This window comes from Herpailurus yagouaroundi, unplaced genomic scaffold (assembly GCF_014898765.1).
Source record: "Herpailurus yagouaroundi ecotype Mexico unplaced genomic scaffold, PumYag 207, whole genome shotgun sequence".
Lineage (NCBI taxonomy): Eukaryota > Metazoa > Chordata > Mammalia > Carnivora > Felidae > Herpailurus > Herpailurus yagouaroundi.
The window spans coordinates 87596-104474 of NW_024412438.1; the positions used below are offsets into that span (position 1 = coordinate 87596).

General features: G+C 47.3%; 2 protein-coding genes across 2 annotated transcripts in view; one reads left to right on the forward strand and one right to left on the reverse strand.

The window, feature by feature from the left end:
- SDHC (succinate dehydrogenase complex subunit C) overlaps positions 1-4571 on the reverse strand; it is a 35880-nt gene extending 31309 nt beyond the window's left edge. The window contains exon 1 of the mRNA XM_040452362.1: positions 4503-4571. Within this exon, the coding sequence (XP_040308296.1) occupies positions 4503-4522 (20 nt within the window). The 5' untranslated portion in view covers positions 4523-4571. The remainder of the gene's footprint in view (positions 1-4502) is intronic.
- Positions 4572-8570: 3999 nt separating this feature from the next.
- Positions 8571-14064, forward strand: MPZ (myelin protein zero). Its single transcript, XM_040452363.1, is given in 6 exon segments — positions 8571-8715; positions 11211-11377; positions 11616-11829; positions 12088-12223; positions 12651-12708; positions 12833-14064. Coding segments are annotated over 6 exon segments (936 nt in total). The 5' UTR covers positions 8571-8648; the 3' UTR covers positions 13127-14064.
- The last annotated feature ends 2815 nt before the right edge of the window (positions 14065-16879 follow it).

Here is a 16879-nt window from a genome sequence, read left to right on the forward strand (position 1 = left end):
TTAAAAAAAAAAAAAAAGTCTCTAATAGTGCAAAAAGTATGGGAACACAAAGATTTCATGGACCACGTGAAGAGTTGCACCAAGAGGATACACAAGTTTTCTACTAAAAAGTTGCTATTTTTGAAATGCATCAAAACAGTACCAGAACTGCTCCTCAAGCCTAAAACTAAGATGTGCCTGGGCATTCTATGTAAAGAGAGTTTAACTGATCCAGAGAGCACACACGAACTGAAAAATACAACCACTAGGCCCCTCTATTCACATTATCATATCAAATCTTTCCAGAAGTATTTAAGAAAGGTATCAGAGTGAAGTACTGGGATTAAAATGAAAAATATGTTGCTTCCACAAAAGTTTACTGTATATCCCCTATGTGCAAGGCATCGTGGGGAAATAAAATCGCACTGAGGTCCGATGACCTTGTAAAAAAGCTCACAGTGTCCATCACACCATCGATATTAGAGGCACAAACGTTTCAAAATCCCTCTGCTTTACACTAGGACAGTGGAAGGGGTACGCTATTTGAAGGTAAAATAATCCAGCCAACACTTCCTTCAGCTCCTCTCTCTCTCCAGCCCTGGAGACAAGAGGTGAATGCAGACATTGTGTACCCCAGGCTCCCAGAAGGAAGTGGGAACAAATCTCTTTAATCAATTGAAGTAATTGTGGTTCTGAAGTTCGCAGGACATGCATTCCGCACACCAGGCTAGGTCCAGTCACTCGGCTGCCCAGCAAGAGTTTGCAGATGTGGGCTGGAATCTACAGCACTCTGTCTAATGCTATTGTTTCCCAGACAAATACCAACGTAAGCTTTCCACAAGGCCCTCACAGAAACTAGGTGCACAAAGTCCACAGCCTTATTTGAAACAGGACCAAAGTAGGTATCGATCCTTGCCTTTTGTGGGAAACCAGAACTCTGGCAAGTTCCACCAAGGAACTTGGTGTTCTATGTTATGGCCAAAAAGTAACCGTACTTTGTTTTCTTTTTAATGAACAAGCCAGAACTTACCATTCTAGTTAGCACTGTCCCTTTCTAAATGCATTATACATGTGTACCCAAAAAATGTAATCGCTGTTCAAATCATTTGTGAGACTCTTCTCTGGACTGGGTTGACAACAGTGACACAGGAAGAATATTAAAGTAAAAACTGGAATTCCGATTCTGCATAAATCATGTAACTTTAGGGGACCTCTGAGCTTCACCTTCTTTATTTGTAAAATGGGACTGAAAAGACCTACCTAATAGGTTGCTGGGAGGACTACGTAAGAAAATGGCCAGAAAATCATTCTCCAAACTGCAATTCGGCCCACGTGTATAAGATATGACCAGTATTTCACTGGTTTCCCCCACGGTCTTTAGAATTCACATCACATTCTTTTTAAAACCATCAGTGGTGATAAAAATATTCATCTGCTGAAAATGGATTTGACTTTTGGGGGGAAAAAAAGTTATTCAAAGCCAAGTCTACGGGATCAAACTAAATAAAACCATTTTTGGTCCAAAACAAGATGCGACTACAATATAATGAGTTTCTCTTATATAGCCTCTAAACTTGATCTGATGATATGCCAAAAAGTTTCAGAAATATCTGGGGGAAGAGCAACACTAAAATAGACGTATAACCTCGAAGAACAGGATGAAGAGAAATCACTTAAAGACAAAAATTCTGATTCATGACTGTTAGCCCCCACCCACTCCCAAACAACAACAGAAGTCATCCTTGATTTTTTTTTTCTCTCACCCCCATATATACGTGAGGCATCACCCAGTCCTATCAATGCTATCCAGGACTTCAGTCCATTGTTTTAGTCCTTATCCTCTCCATTTCTCACAAAGAGAACTATAAGAGGAGCTCCTGAACTGATCTCCCTACCATCAGTCGCTTCCCAATCATTCAATATTTACCAAAGCTAACTTACTGAAAAATAAAGCTGATTTCATTGGTCTTCTGCCCAAAGTCTTTTAACAGTTCCCCGTTGCTTGTAGTGTAAGGTCCACACCGTAGCCAAACAAGGCCCCTCTCAACACGGCCCACTCCAACTCTCTGGACCCATTCTCCTCCAAATTCCCGTCAGCCCCTTATATGTCTGCCACACTGAGTACTGCACTACACCCAGACAGAGCAAGCCCTCTTAGGACTATATGCCCTTGCTCACGCTCTTCTGATTGGAACCTCCCTCACAGTCTGATTAAACTCATCCTTGAAAACCCAACAACTCCTGGATGGCAACTTCAGTTTCTTTCGCCTTACTTGCTGCCCCTGCCATGCCTCACACCGCTTCTTCATATCTCTATAGCAACACATATCATGGTGCTTAATAATTAATCTATTTATCGCCTCTACTAGACTTTGAGCTCCTCAAGGATAAGACTGGAATGCTCTGTGTCTATAACACTTATGAAAATGTCTGACACATAGAAAAGACTCAAAAAATAAAAAGGTTTGTAAATGAGGTATGCTTATTTTAAGAAGCAGTCTTATATATTTAAAGTTAAGCCTTATTTTTAGAGGTGTTTCACAGGTAGTATTTTATATGATGAGCAACGTGCACATAGTTAACAACTCTTGGCAACTTTGTGCCTAAGCGGCATGAACTTTATTAGACAGAAGCCTAGCTGTTCTTTGCTTAGTTCTCCATCTCCGTCTTGGCTTTGGCAAACCATTCCTTGACTAAATGCCAATGGCGTTGCATTACTCAGCTGGTTATTCATTCCTGGCTAGTCTGTGAACTGTTTAGGGAATATACAAAATATAGGGCACTATTTAAAAGCCATGATGTACGATACTTTGAAAACTAATCATTTTTAGTTAGCCAACTAGCCAACATTAAAAATGTTTAGCCAATACTTCTTTTAAGTGGGCCCAAGTTATTACTATTTTCATTCACAAATGAGGATTGATGACCTTGACTTGTCCAAAATGAATGGAACTAGTGACACTAGAACTAGAATCTAGCTCCTAGGATTTCTTGGAAGGTATTTTTCTTTGAGGCTAAGTTAGCACGTTATAAACAGTTCCAAATCCCTCTAGTGAAATGGAATTAGACTCGGAATTTCAATCAGAAAAAGAAATTGTTGTTGTTTTTTTAATTCCCTATGCCCCCTCCTAAGAAATCCCTTGTGAAGAAAGAAGAGAGAGGCGCCCTTCCCATGAGCTTCAGATTAACACTAATGAAAAAGAAGTCTATTTCTTGGCATTGAATCCTGGTGGTGACAGTCGTACACATCTCAAAACGATACTGTCTGGACATATTTACTGAGTATGATAATTGTCACCTTCCAAACAATAATCCTGAAACCCCTAAAACGAACTGTTTAGAACCAACATGATCATTTCAAGCTACACATGAATTCTACCAAAAGGCCCCGACATCCACCAAAATACATCAAGGATTCAAACTCATTCAGTTACGGTAAAACTACCTGGAATAAGGAGTGCAGTTCTGGCAAGACTGGGGCTTGGAAAAAAAAGATACATTTGGAAATGAGAGGGAAGGAGGAAAATGATGGATTAAGATAACCCACTCCTGATCTCAACTCCGAAAGGAATCGTTCAGTCACAGAGAAAAACTAAATAGAGTCCCTCTATTTTTATACTGGGTGTACTGCTGTGGAAAGAGAAATAAGAAGGCATTGGGGGAAATCAGGAATGAAATCTCAACGACATTCAAACTAACTTTCCATAACAAATAGTTTCCAAAAATAGGCCTGGCACGAAACTATGCTGGGATTTGCACCGGGAGTGTCTAAAGTCACTCGAGTTGCCCGTCTAGAAAGGCTCTGAGTGGAGAATGAGGTCTAGACAGTGGACAGGACAGAACAGAAGAAAACCTAGGATACTTCTCCAGGCGGCGAATGACCTTGTATAGAAAAACTGAGACATCCACTCCCTACCCCACAGAGAAACATAAATTGAAACTGAATTCCCTGGGCTGCTTTAGGACAGGAGAGCGACCGCTATGGGCGCTATTTCTAATCGCCGGCGCGGTAGGGATCCAGGACTCCTGTCCCCTCCCCCAGGGGCCCGTTAGGAACTCAGTGGCCACTCGTTGCCAGCAACGAGTGTCTGCAGGAGTTCGAAGCAAAAGCGAAGTACACCAAGATCTCTCTTCCCGAGGCCCGAATAAGAGCTCGAAGTCGTACGACCGACGGTCCGCTGACCTCGAAGTCCTAACTATTGGCTCTCTCGGAGCGTGGCTCTGGGTGCAGCCCCGAACGCAACCTGGGGGGAAAGTATTGAAGCTGGGGGAAGGAGAAGGGGCGACAGCCGCGCGACTCCTCGGTAGGGAGTTCAGGAGGAGATAACGGGCCCGTGACCCCGGGGACCGGAGCGGCTGGGGGGAAGGGAAGGGGCCCTAGGACGCCAGGGCGCGCGACCCGCGCACCCACGGGCCCTTCCCCCGCCCCGGGACGGTGCAAACAGTCGTCAGCAAGACAGGAGGGGCAGCACAGGCCTCCCCAAGGCCGCGGACACAGACTCCCAGCCCCGGGCTAAAGTCACCTCAACAGGAGCGCAGCCATCTTGAGTTCCGGCCTGGACGGAAGTGACGCACAACGTCTCCGCCACGGGGGGGGGCGGGGCTATGTCACGTGACGCCTCCGGCTCTTTAAAAGGCTCGCAGGCGGTCCGCCTCAGCGTTGTTCACGCTTGATTTTTTCTGGTTTTGTGTGTCTGCACGGCTTCCCTCGGCTGGCTTCTGCTAGAATTTGCCAGGGGGTCGGCAGAAATGGCGCTGACTCAGACTCTGCGGTCTGCGTTTTCACCTGTGAACATATTCATTTTGCTTCGCACCACTGAACTTCTGACTTGCCCTGATTCTTCACCAGGGACTCCAGAATAGTTTCGCTCTCCCTCTTTCCCAGGTAGGCCGGCCGAGGCTCCCAGGGAAACGGGCTCCATCCGTTCTGACGGGAAGCTCCACAACAGAGTACAGAGAACACGAGTTGAGGCCCAAGTTGAGGAAGCCTCGTGAGAACTACGTAGACCACCATCCCAAGGCCTGGGAGCCTCGTCTAACCACCTGGATCAGCTCTGTGCCCACAATTCCTGGGCTTGAGCTGCCGCCTGAGCTGGACGCCCACTAGCCAAATACAACACTCCTTTGTTCCTTGTTTCAAGACTGTGTGGGTGACGCCCACAGCCAGAAGAACCTGGAGTGGGGGAGAATTCGCTTTGATTTATACACACACATACACACACACACACACACACACACACACACACACACACACACACACACATATGGTTTTGAGGAACCCAAGCTCTGCAATCAATTGCAGAGCATTTGTGACTTAAGGAAGAAAAAGGGAAACAGGAATAGAAAATTGAAAAAGTTCTTGAGTCTTTTTGCGGGCGAGGGCGGGGCAGAGAGAAGTGAAGGAGACAGCCTAGAGCAACTCCTATTCTACAATAAAACATTCAGCTAACATTACTATTCAGATCTCATTTATATTTAGCACTCCTGCACTTTGAGGATTTAAATAGCACACATTCACTTATCTCTGCATCAAATGAAAATCCTGTTGTGCATTTCTATAATACTTGACAAAGAAAGCACTTTTATAGACTTTTGGACTGTTAGGAGACCTTAGCGTCTCTCTAACTTTAGTTTCTATTCAGTGCAGGGGTCTCCTGTACAACACTGATGGCCACTCATCTTCAACACTAACACATTCGGTAAAGGTTACCTCAAAACACAAGTTTGTTTGTTTGTTTGTTTAGTAAACTGCTTAATCATTAGAAAGTTGTTACATTCAAATAAAGTTTTCTGGGGAGCCTGGCTGGATTAGTCAGTGTAGCATATGACCCTTGATCTCAGGGTTGTGATTTCGAGCCCCACATGGGTGCAGCGATTACTTACAAGTAAAATCTTTAAAAAAATAAAATACAGTTTTCTGCTATTGAACTTCCAGTCATTGGGGGTGCCCGAGTAGCTCAGTCAGTTAAGCGTCCTACCCTTGATTTTGGCTCAGGTAGTGATCTCACAGTTTATGGGTTTGAGCCCAGGATTGGACTCTGCACTGACAGCACAGGAACCTGTTTGGGATTCTCTCTCTACCCCTCCTCTACTCGCTCATGTGTGCACACATAATAACAATAAATAATAATTAATTATATATATAATGAATTTATTTAAAGAGCTAAGTACAAGAGGCATATACATATATGCCTATATATATATATATATTATATATATAAACTTTTTGTAGAGGATGTGAAAGTGCTTCAGGGGATTCAAAAACACAAACGTAATTGTCCTCAAGCAGCTTATGCCTTAGCAGGATCAGTAAGTAAATACAACAAAGAAATTAGCAACCCCGTGAGAGAGGTATAGGTAAAAGGAGTGGATGAAAGCAGAAAGTGGGTCATTTGCAGCTGGGGAGACGTGGTTAGGGAGGTGTAATTGACTACAACATCCCATGAACATTTACTGACAATTTCGCCTGTGGAGTTTATGATCAAGTCCCACATTTAGAGTTCCACAGTTCAAATCCAATACTAATCATGGAACCCTCCATCTCCTGTGTAAGGAGATGACCGGTGGGTACCAGGAGCCTGTGGCTTTACAGGTGAACCTGCGGTGGTCCCAATCGCAGGAAAACAGTGGCCTCTTCCCTCAAATTAACCCTGTAGGGCTCACAACTGATTGAAATTAATTACACTGAAATTCAAACAAGATATTAAGTCAAGCCCCTTATCACCAGGGTTTATCTTTAAAATAAGCAGGAGAGGGGCGCCTGGGTGGTGCAGTCGGTTAAGCATCCGACTTCAGCCAGGTCACGATCTCGCGGTCCGTGAGTTCGAGCCCCGCGTGGGGCTCTGGGCTGATGGCTCAGGGCCTGGAGCCTGTTTCCGATTCTGTGTCTCCCTCTCTCTCTGCCCCTCCCCCGTTCATGCTCTGTCTCTCTCTGTCCCACAAATAAATAAATGTTGAAAAAAAATAAAATAAAATAAGCAGGAGAGAAAAGCAGGGTCTATGCAAGGCCTGAGATCAGAGAAAGAAAGGGGGGAAAAGAAGGGGAAACATTTCAAATGGAAGTATGAGAGGTTCAGTGAAAAACAAAATCATTTCAGATAATCCCAAGAAGGGAAGCAAAGGAGACAACAATTAGGAGAGCTCTGGTGGGAATGATTTTTTTAGCCAGGTTTGTCTTAAAACTCAGCTCTGACCATGTGGACACTCCCATCTCTAACCCAAAATATCACCCTCAAACCATCAGGAAATTCTTATGATGAACCAATGAAGCCCACCCTCTTTCATTTGCTGTTTAATGCCTTTCACCAATTGGCTTCAACTTTCCTGTACAGACTTGTTTCCTATGATGCCCCTCATGTTCCCCTAAATCAAGTCAAAGTGGAGGCCACAAGATCTGCCTTGAGTATCCTCAATACTTCAGAAACCTACACACACACACACACACACACACACACACACACACACACACACATTTTCTTCTGTCTTTGTTTTTGCTTTTGCTATATCTGCCTCGATACCTTCACTACCCATTCCTTTTCTTCAAAATGGCACACATCCTTCAAAGTGGGTCCATATCTAAAGTTGCCTTCTAGACACAACTCCCCTGCCTCTGAACTTCATTTATTAAATGGTTTATTTTTGTTTTTAACCCTCCGTTACTAACTTAATCTCCCGGATGTTTGTGAACTACTGCGCATGTTCAAGCAGATCTGGTTGTGCCCTCCTTGGTATACTAAGCACTTGGTTCATCACTCTGCTATGGCAAGCATGATGGTTGATCATGTTGGGTATTGATGGATTTGTCCTTTGATCCTCCCCTCTCTGCCCCCCGCCAACTAGATTTTAAACTCCTTCAAGGAGAAACTTAATTTTTATTCCTCTTTCTGTTACCCACAAACCCATACTTTACATATAGCTGGCATTCAATACAATTTTGTTGCCTTGTCCTAAATCGCAATGGACTTAAACTGCAGCATGAGGCATTGAAAGATTCCCTGACAAAGAGGGAAAGCTCAGGGAAATTATTTCCTGGATATTTTCCAGTGGAGAAAGCTTCTATCAGGGAAGAATCACCCAGGATGCAGGGAGATAGGGGGTGGGGGGAAGGACTCCCAAATGACCTGGTCATCTCAAGAAGCCTATAATGCAACCAACAGTCATCGAAAAAACTAAAAATTAAAATTAAAAAAAGACAAGGGATATCCCATTTTCAGAGTTCTCTGGGGGAGCCATTCTCTGGGAAGGAGGCTATAGAGAAATTCCCTCTCATGGCCTAAGGATTCAGGTTCCCCTGCCCATCTATCCCTCGGAGAAGTGTGTTTATGTCCCTTTTTGTGTCCCTCTCCCTCACCTCCCCCCCCCCAGGCATTCCAGCCTAGGGCAGGGGGAGGCCATCAGACACAAAGCCCTCTGTGTATGGGGTGGTATGTGTCCCCCCCACCCCTCCACCGAGAGGACACAATGCCCCTTCTGCTCCCTGTACTCTTCCCCCCTCCCCACCACCTCTCAACTGCACATGCCAGGCTGCAATTGGTTACTGGCTCAGGACAGCCCCCTCATACTGGGGCCCCAGGGGATTTTAAGCGGATTCCAGGAACCCCCCGCTCAGTTCCTTGTCCCCCACTCTCCCATCCCCACAGACGCTCCGAGCCCTTGCCCCTGCCCCAGCTATGGCTCCTGGGGCTCCCTCGTCCAGCCCCAGTCCTATCCTGGCTGCGCTGCTCTTCTCCTCTTTGGGTAAGTGGAGCCACCCCAGTCTGGGAGCCCTGGAGCTCAGCTTGCCTCTCAGCAACCTTCTCCCTGCCTTCACTGCATGCCCCACCGCCACCAAAGAGTGAGCAGGAGCAGGAAGGTGATATTATAGTCGGAGAAAAAAATATATATAGCTTAGAGGGAGACAATAAAGGTATTCTGTGAAGGGAGAAGGTAAAAGAGCGTAGAGAGCTTCCCTGAGGTGGACCTGACTGGACCCAGGTTGGAAGGTAGTAACATGCCCCCAAAGCCATGCTGAGCACCTGGTGGGAAGCAGTGTTATGGTGTGGTAAGGAACAGGACAGACACCTGGGTCGGGTACCTAATCATTCCCTAGCAGTGCCTGAGCTACTTAACCTTAGTTCCCCTGAATAGGAAGGTCGGGGAATGTGATCTAAGGAAGGAGCCCAAGGTCTGTGGTCGCAACTCCTCGAATCCTTTGTCTCTTGGTGCCTCAGTTTCTCTCTGTGGATCCATTGTCTATTATGCAGGCAAAAGGAGTAGGAGGGAGGTTCTATGAGATTCTAAGATCTTGTCCATCTAAAGCAGTCTTCCTTTATAAGGTGACCAAACCCTTTCTCACCCCATGGCAGATGTTGGGTGGGCAAGTGAAAGTCAAAAGTAGGGATATTTGAATGGACAGTTCCCTTCTCCAAACGGCCCCAAAGCCTAACACAATAGATGAGTAGTAGGCAAATTGGGGGTCGGGGAGAACTGCTCAGAATATCAGCTCTTTGAGTCCTAACCCCCAGAATCCAGACCCTTCTGGGTGCTGTGCTGGACTAGTCTGGGACACCCAGAGAAAATGTTAAAGACAAGGAGTTGGAGAAGGCCATAGTGAGGGCAATGGGGAGAAGGAGTGTTGGAGAATAAGGAAGAGGGTTCTGTTCTAGCACCTGTCCCTCTCATAGTACCATTGAGCAGGGCTGAAGGGCAGTGGTTGATGTTAGAACAGGAGGAATAGAAGGTAGATCCAATGAATAACCTTCGTTGTTGCATTTGGGATTCCCAAGAGACCTCTAAGGAGAAGCGGGTCACTGATCTTGCATGCTGAGGTGGGAGATTTGAGACTATGGAGCAGGAGTGGGGGGTGGTTACGGGGTCTGGGGATGGCAGGAGCCCCCAACATTGGTCAGACAATGGGTCTCTGTTTGTTTGGGTGCTTCCTCCCCCTCCCGTAGAACAAAAGGGTCTACAGTTGCCCCCACCCCGGGCCAGCCCACACACATAATCTCCCTGGAATGGCCTTCCTTGTGTGGGTGAGTCTTGGGAGTGGCACTGGGCCAGCACGGCCAAGAGGAGGGTGACAAGGGTCAAGCCACAGAGGGCTCACATGCAAAGTCATCTGAACTCTGAGCTTGGGATCTTCCTCTGTACCCGACTTCCCCTGAGAAGCTCCCTGACCTCCCAGTCGACAGCAAAGCTGTATGGCAACCAGGGATTCAACAGCGAGGACAGTTGGGCCAGGAAAAAACAGTCTTAATTATCTTCATTGTTTTTTTCTGTGAGAAATTTGAATGTGTGATGCTGTGAAATACTACGCAGCTGGCAAAAATAAGATTCATCTCTGTGAATCAACATGGGAAGTTCCCTCAGACACATAGGCATATTATACATCCTCTTAAGCGAAAAAAGCCAAGTACAATATAACGCAATGTATCTCAAAAAGGAAAGAAAAGCTCCATAAGACAAAACTATTTCATGTTTTGAGTTTGTCGGGTTTACACTGCACTTGATACATAGAAAACGGTTACTTACTAAACTGATTGACAGTGGTCATATTTGGGAGGGGACTACAGGAAAAGCATTTGTTGGGGGAGGCGTCAAGAAAGACTTCAGCGGGGCGCCTGGGTGGCTCAGTCGGTTGAGCGTCTGACTTTGGCTCAGGTCATGATCTCGCCGTCTGTGAGTTCAAGCCCCGCGTCGGGCTCTGTGCTGACAGCTCAGAGCCTGGAGCCTGCTTCTGATTCTGTGTCTCCCTCTCTCTCTGCCCCTCCCTGACTCATGCTCTCTCTCTGTCTCAGAAATAAATAAGCATTAAAAAAAAAATTTTTTTTTAAAGAAAGACTTTAGCTTTATCTCTATTTGAATGGTTTCTAAAAAAGAATGCAATATGTATTACCATATAACTTATAAATTAAAATTTTTTTAAGCCTGCATCTTAGGGGTACTTTAAGAGTTAAATACTGACCCGAAGGGAAAGGGAGACTTGGAGACAGAATCCACCTTCTGGAAGTCCTCAGGAGAGTTCTGTGACTGCTGATTTCATTTCCTCTTATGAACACACTGAACTTGAACCCAATGCAGCGTTTCTGCCTAACCCTTGAGCTGGCCCAGAGAAATCCGGGCTTGACAGTGGATCACTTCTGCCCCAGCTTTGCTATGGTCTCTACTCAGCCCTTGGCTTCCTATTGGTCTCACTTCCTCTGGATCCCTTAGTGGGTCCCGGGCGCCCATCTGACTCCCCTCTCTGCTTGCAGTGCTCCCCCTGGCCCAGGCCATTGTGGTTTACACGGACAAGGAGGTCCATGGTGCTGTGGGCTCCAAGGTGACCTTGCACTGCTCATTCTGGTCCAGCGAGTGGATCTCAGATGACATCTCCTTTACCTGGCGCTACCAGCCCGAAGGGGGCCGCGATGCTATCTCGGTGAGTGCCTGGGGGCGTCCTGGGATTGGATAACCCAACGGTGCTCTGAAGAACAACAGAAAAGAGCACTTGGGCAACCGAGGGGACATCCTTTGAGCCCTAACCCTAACGGTGGCAAGGTAAGTAGCCATCTGACTAGGGCCTCTCGACACTGTCTCCCCCACCCCCAACTACCCTCTCCAGCCCAGGAGCCCTTACCCTGAGGCTAGACCCACATACTTCCCCTCATTCCTCATAGATCTTCCACTATGCCAAGGGACAACCCTACATTGACGAGGTGGGGACCTTCAAAGAGCGCATCCAGTGGGTAGGGGACCCTCACTGGAAGGATGGCTCTATTGTCATACACAACCTGGACTACAGTGACAACGGCACTTTCACCTGTGACGTCAAAAACCCACCAGACATAGTGGGCAAGACTTCTCAGGTCACACTCTATGTCTTTGAAAAAGGTGTGAGAGGAGATGGCCCAGGGGGTCTGGCAGTACAGGGAGGACTGGGGGCGGGGGGGGGGCTTTGAGGGGGAGCGCGAAGGGCGGGGGGGAGAGGCAACATACCTGGGCTAAGGCCCTTCAGGCTCTGGGAGGGCGGGCAGAAGACAGCCGTGGCTGAGCGCCGTACCTGTGAAACAGCAGGGAATGGGTGTGGGGCTAGGAACCGAAGGTGCGTGGCCCCGCTCACCCCTTTACTTGTTTTCCCTCCCCTCCTAGTGCCTACGAGGTACGGGGTGGTGCTGGGAGCTGTGATCGGGGGTGTCTTGGGGGTGGTGCTGTTGCTGCTGCTGCTTTTCTATGTGACCCGATACTGCTGGCTACGCAGACAGGCGGCCCTGCAGAGGAGGCTCAGGTAAGGGGAGCCTGGCGACCCTCCCTTTATTTTTTATTTTTTTTATTTAAAAAAAAATTCTTTTCACGTTTATTTATGTTTGGGACAGAGAGAGACAGAGCTTGAACGGGGGAGGGGCAGAGAGAGAGGGAGACACAGAATCCGAAGCAGGATTCAGGCTCTGAGCCATCAGCGCAGAGCCCGATGCGGAGCTGGAACTCACGAACCGCGAGATCGTGACCTGAGCTGAAGTCGGACGCTTAACCGACTGAGCCACCCGGGCGCCCCATGGCGACCCTCCCTTTAACCCCACTGTTCCCCATCGAGGCAGAAACTTCTTGGGGGGCGGGGGGGGGGGAGCGGCAAAGGGAGGAGGAAGCTATAGCTGCTCTCCAGGGGGGCCCGGGCCTGGAGCGGGGCAGACCCACAGCGCCGCCTTTCCCTGCAGCGCCATGGAGAAGGGGAAATTGCACAAGGCTGCGAAGGACTCGAAGCGCGGCCGGCAGGTCAGTGGAACTCGGGGCCTGGACAAGGCGCGGAGCTACCTGGCAGCAGTAAGGGATGGGCTGGGACCAGGGTGGGGCTGGGCCCCCCCAGAAGGGTGACTGAGGTGTGACCCCCTCCCTGCAGACGCCAGCGCTGTATGCCATGCTGGACCACAGCAGAAGCACCAAAGCTGCCAGTGAAAAGAAGGCCAAGGGGCTGGGGGAGTCTCGCAAGGATAAGAAATAGCGGTTAGCGGGCCGGGCGGGGGGTCGGGGGTCAGGGCGGGAGCCCACCAAAGGCTCTCAGGTGGTGGTCATAGAGATGGAACTGCGGAAGGATGAGCAGAGCTCGGAGCTCCGGCCTGCGGTCAAGTCCCCCAGCAGAACCAGCCTCAAGAACGCCCTCAAGAACATGATGGGTCTGGACTCCGACAAGTGACCACCCCCCTGGGCCCTCCCAGAGCAGGGGGACCTAGGCTCCTCTTCTTCCCCCCCGTCTAGGTGCTTTCCTCCTTAACTCCCCAGCCCTGCCCCGCCCTCAGCACCCTTTGAGATGTAAGTTTCATTCCAAAGTTCACGCCCCAGGCCCCTCCCATCTCCCCCCACCTGCACCCCCGGCTTTCTGGGAACCCAGGGGCCTCACCCTCCCCTTCACCGGCCCCAAGGACTGTGTGTTTGGTGCCTGTCCCTCTGGCACCGAGAAGAAAGGGACCTTGATACCCCGTGCCTCAGCTCCAGGCCACCTGGCGTTCCCATCCCTTGCGGCACCCAGCCTGTCCCTCCTTCTTTTCTTTCTGACCCTCCCTCCCCTTCATCAGGTGGCCCAGCTCCATATTCTGTCCTCCCGGCTAACACCCAGAACATCCAGATCAGACTCTCCTTCAGGGTTTACTTAGGTTGTTAGTTATTTTTTATTTTTTAATCCGGTCTTGTTTGTTTGTTTACCGGCGCCCTCCCCCCATGACTGAGTACCAATGACGTCATGTGGTTTTTGCATTTCTCCATCCCCCCCTCCCCATTAAATCCTTCATGGAGAGCTAGCCCAAGCAGAGGGGCCCCTGGTCCTCAATCCTCAGCTACAGGACTCGTGCCCCTGACCACTTTAGGGCACTGTTCTGGGACTCGAGGTCATGGGGAAGGAGAGACAGAGAGAGGCAAAGAATCCTCACAGGTCAGGGCATTGAGGACGGGGCAAATAAGCCTTAAGAAAGGGCTTTAAACAACCAAACAGAAAGGAAAAATAAACGGGAAATGGGGGGGAGGGGAAGGCTGCACTCCCAGCCACAGGGGACTCTTAGGATTTTTCTACATTCTGTATATTTCTTCTCAAACTCCCAAATGTCCTTAAATGTTTAATAAACACTGACATTTCCAGAAGTGCTGCCTCCATCTCCAACTTCCTCATTCTCCTGGGAATATCCCTGCCCCCTATTCCATCCCCAGCCCCCTACGTTCCCCCACCCTTCCCCTCTCCCAGTCCTCTTCCTCATCACCTGGTTTCGGTTGTTAAGAATTTGGCTTTATGTTACGGACCTTCCATACTACAGTGGAAAGAACTCTGAAAAAGGCTCACAAGACGCCTTCAGCAAATATCCAGTGAGTTTATCCTATGTGCTGAACTGTGTATCAGCCTCTGTGTTTACATGGGTTAGAACACAGACTCCCTCTTTACCAAGATCTGAGTTTTTAAAATATGCCCGCCCATCTGTGTGGCCCATGGCTGGTTATTTGACTTTTCTGTTTCTGCCTTTGTAAATTGAGATGATACCTGCCCTGCTTAATTTTTTTGAGAAGCAAATGAGATCCTGTATATGGAAACCTTTGTAAACCATAAATGGATATGCAACTAAGATATTAAGGATCAGTCTTTTAAAGATGTTTCTACAGGAGCGCCTGGGTGACTCAGTTGGTCGAGTGTCCGGCTCTTGATTTCCGCTCAGGTCATGATCCCAAGGTCATGGGATTGAGCCCCACAGCAGGCTCCTCACTGATCATGGAGCCTGCTTGGAATTCTCTCTCTCTCTCTTTCTCTCTCTCCCTCTCCCCCCCCCCTCCCCACTGTCTCCTTCTCTAAAAAGATTGCTTGAAGATATTTCTACATCTTGCCTAAAGGATTACACTTTACACATTAGCATAAATCCCATTCCCCCTACCAACACAGGCATGTGTAACTTTAGTTGGTGCGCCATTTTAGCTATGCTATTAATACCTCATTATCTAGTTTGTTGGTATGCTAACGTAGGTACACCATTAATGGCCTGGGATACTAAGATGATTGTGGAAAGATATATATAAAATTTTCCTGGGGGGGGGGTCACTGATGGCAAAAAAAAACCCCAAGACTCCTGCAAGTTATTTCTTCACCTTATTAAGAGGTTAAAGATAAGATTTTTTAACACCGGCTTTGCCCAAATCCAGAGTGCTTTCATTTATTTCAAGCCATGTCTTCTGCTTTTTTATTTTTTTATTAAAAAAATTTTTTTTTTATTTTAGAGAGACAGTGTGCACAAGCGGGGGTGGAGAGGAGCAGAGTGAGAGAGAGAGAGAGAGAGAGAGAGAGAGAATCTTAAGCAGGTTTCATGCTCAGCCCAGAGCCCCCAACACAGGGCTAGATCCCATAACTCTGGGATCAAGACCTGAGCCCGAAATCAAGAGTCGGATGCGCAACTAACTGAGCCACCCAGGCAGCCCGGTCTTCTACTTTTTTATAAAGAAAAATTAACCCAAATTCATTTTGATACAAAAGCTAATAGATTTCATTGGATAAATGCAAATCAAAACTACAATGAGATAAACCACTTCACACCCATTAGGATGGCTCCTATCAAAAAACCAAAACAAGGGGCACCTGGGTGGCTCGGTTGAGCATCCGACTTCGGCTCAGGTCATGATCTCACGGTTTGTGAGTTTGAGCCCCACGTTGGGCTCTGCGCTGACAGCTCAGAGCCTGGAGCCTGCTTCGGATTCTGTGTCTCCCTCTGTCTCTCTTCCCCTCCCCCACTTATGCTCTCTCTCTCTCTCTCTCTCTCTGTCAAAAATAAATAAACATTAAAAAAAACCAACAAAACAAAACACAATGACAAGTGCTGGAGAGGATGTGGAAAAATTAGAAGCCCTGTACCCTGTTGGTGGGAATGTAAAATGGTACAGCTCCTGGGGAAAACAATATGGAGATTTTTTTAAATAATGAAATATAGAATTACCATATGATTCAGCAATTCAACTTTTGGATATATACCCAAAAGGATTGCAAGCAGGGCCTTAAAGAGGTATTTGTACAGCCCTGTTCACAACTCTTATTCACAACAGCTAAAGTGTGGAAGCAACCCAAATGTCTGTGGATGGGTGATCCGAGAAGCAAAATGTGGCATATGCATACAATTGACTATTCTTCAGAAAGGAAGAAAATTCTGACTTACGCTACAACGTGATTGAACTTGAGGACACTATGCTATGTAAAATAAGCCAGTCACAAAAAAGACAACTATCGTGTGATTCCACTTATAGGATACGTACTTAGAGTAGTCCCAGTCATCCAGACAGAGAGTAGAATGGTGGTTTCCGGGGACTGAGGGAAGGGGAGACAGAGGAGTTATTGTTTAATTGGTGTAGAGTTTCAGTTTTGCAAGACGAAGAGTTATGGTGATGAAAAATGGTGATGGTTGCAGAGTATTACAGATGTGCGTAATACTGCTGAACTATACAAAAAAAAATGGTTAAGGTGGTAAATTTTTTAAGTGTATTTATTTCTTTTATATTATAAACATATATTTATTTTGAGAGAGAGAGTAGGGGAGGGGCAGAGAGAGAGGGAGAGAGAGAGAATTCCCAGCAGGCTGCACACTCTGAGCACAGAGCCCATTGCGGGGCTCTGTTCCAGGAACTAAACCATGAGATCATGACCTGAGCCGAAATCAGGAGTCTGGATGCTCTACCGACTGAGCCACCCAGGTGCCCCAAGACGGTAGATTTTATGTTAAGTGTATTTTATCACAATGCCAAAAAAAATGGAAAATCAAAGCTAATAGAGGCCATATAGCTTTTGGGGGGGGAGAAGAAGTTTAGTCACAACTCAATGAAGTTGAGAGTCTGAGCTGAAGAGTCCTTACCAGTGGAGCAGACTACAGAGTCCAGAAACATGCAAATAAGTGTGAGGCTATATTCTATTATGAAAGTAACATTCTAGTTCAGT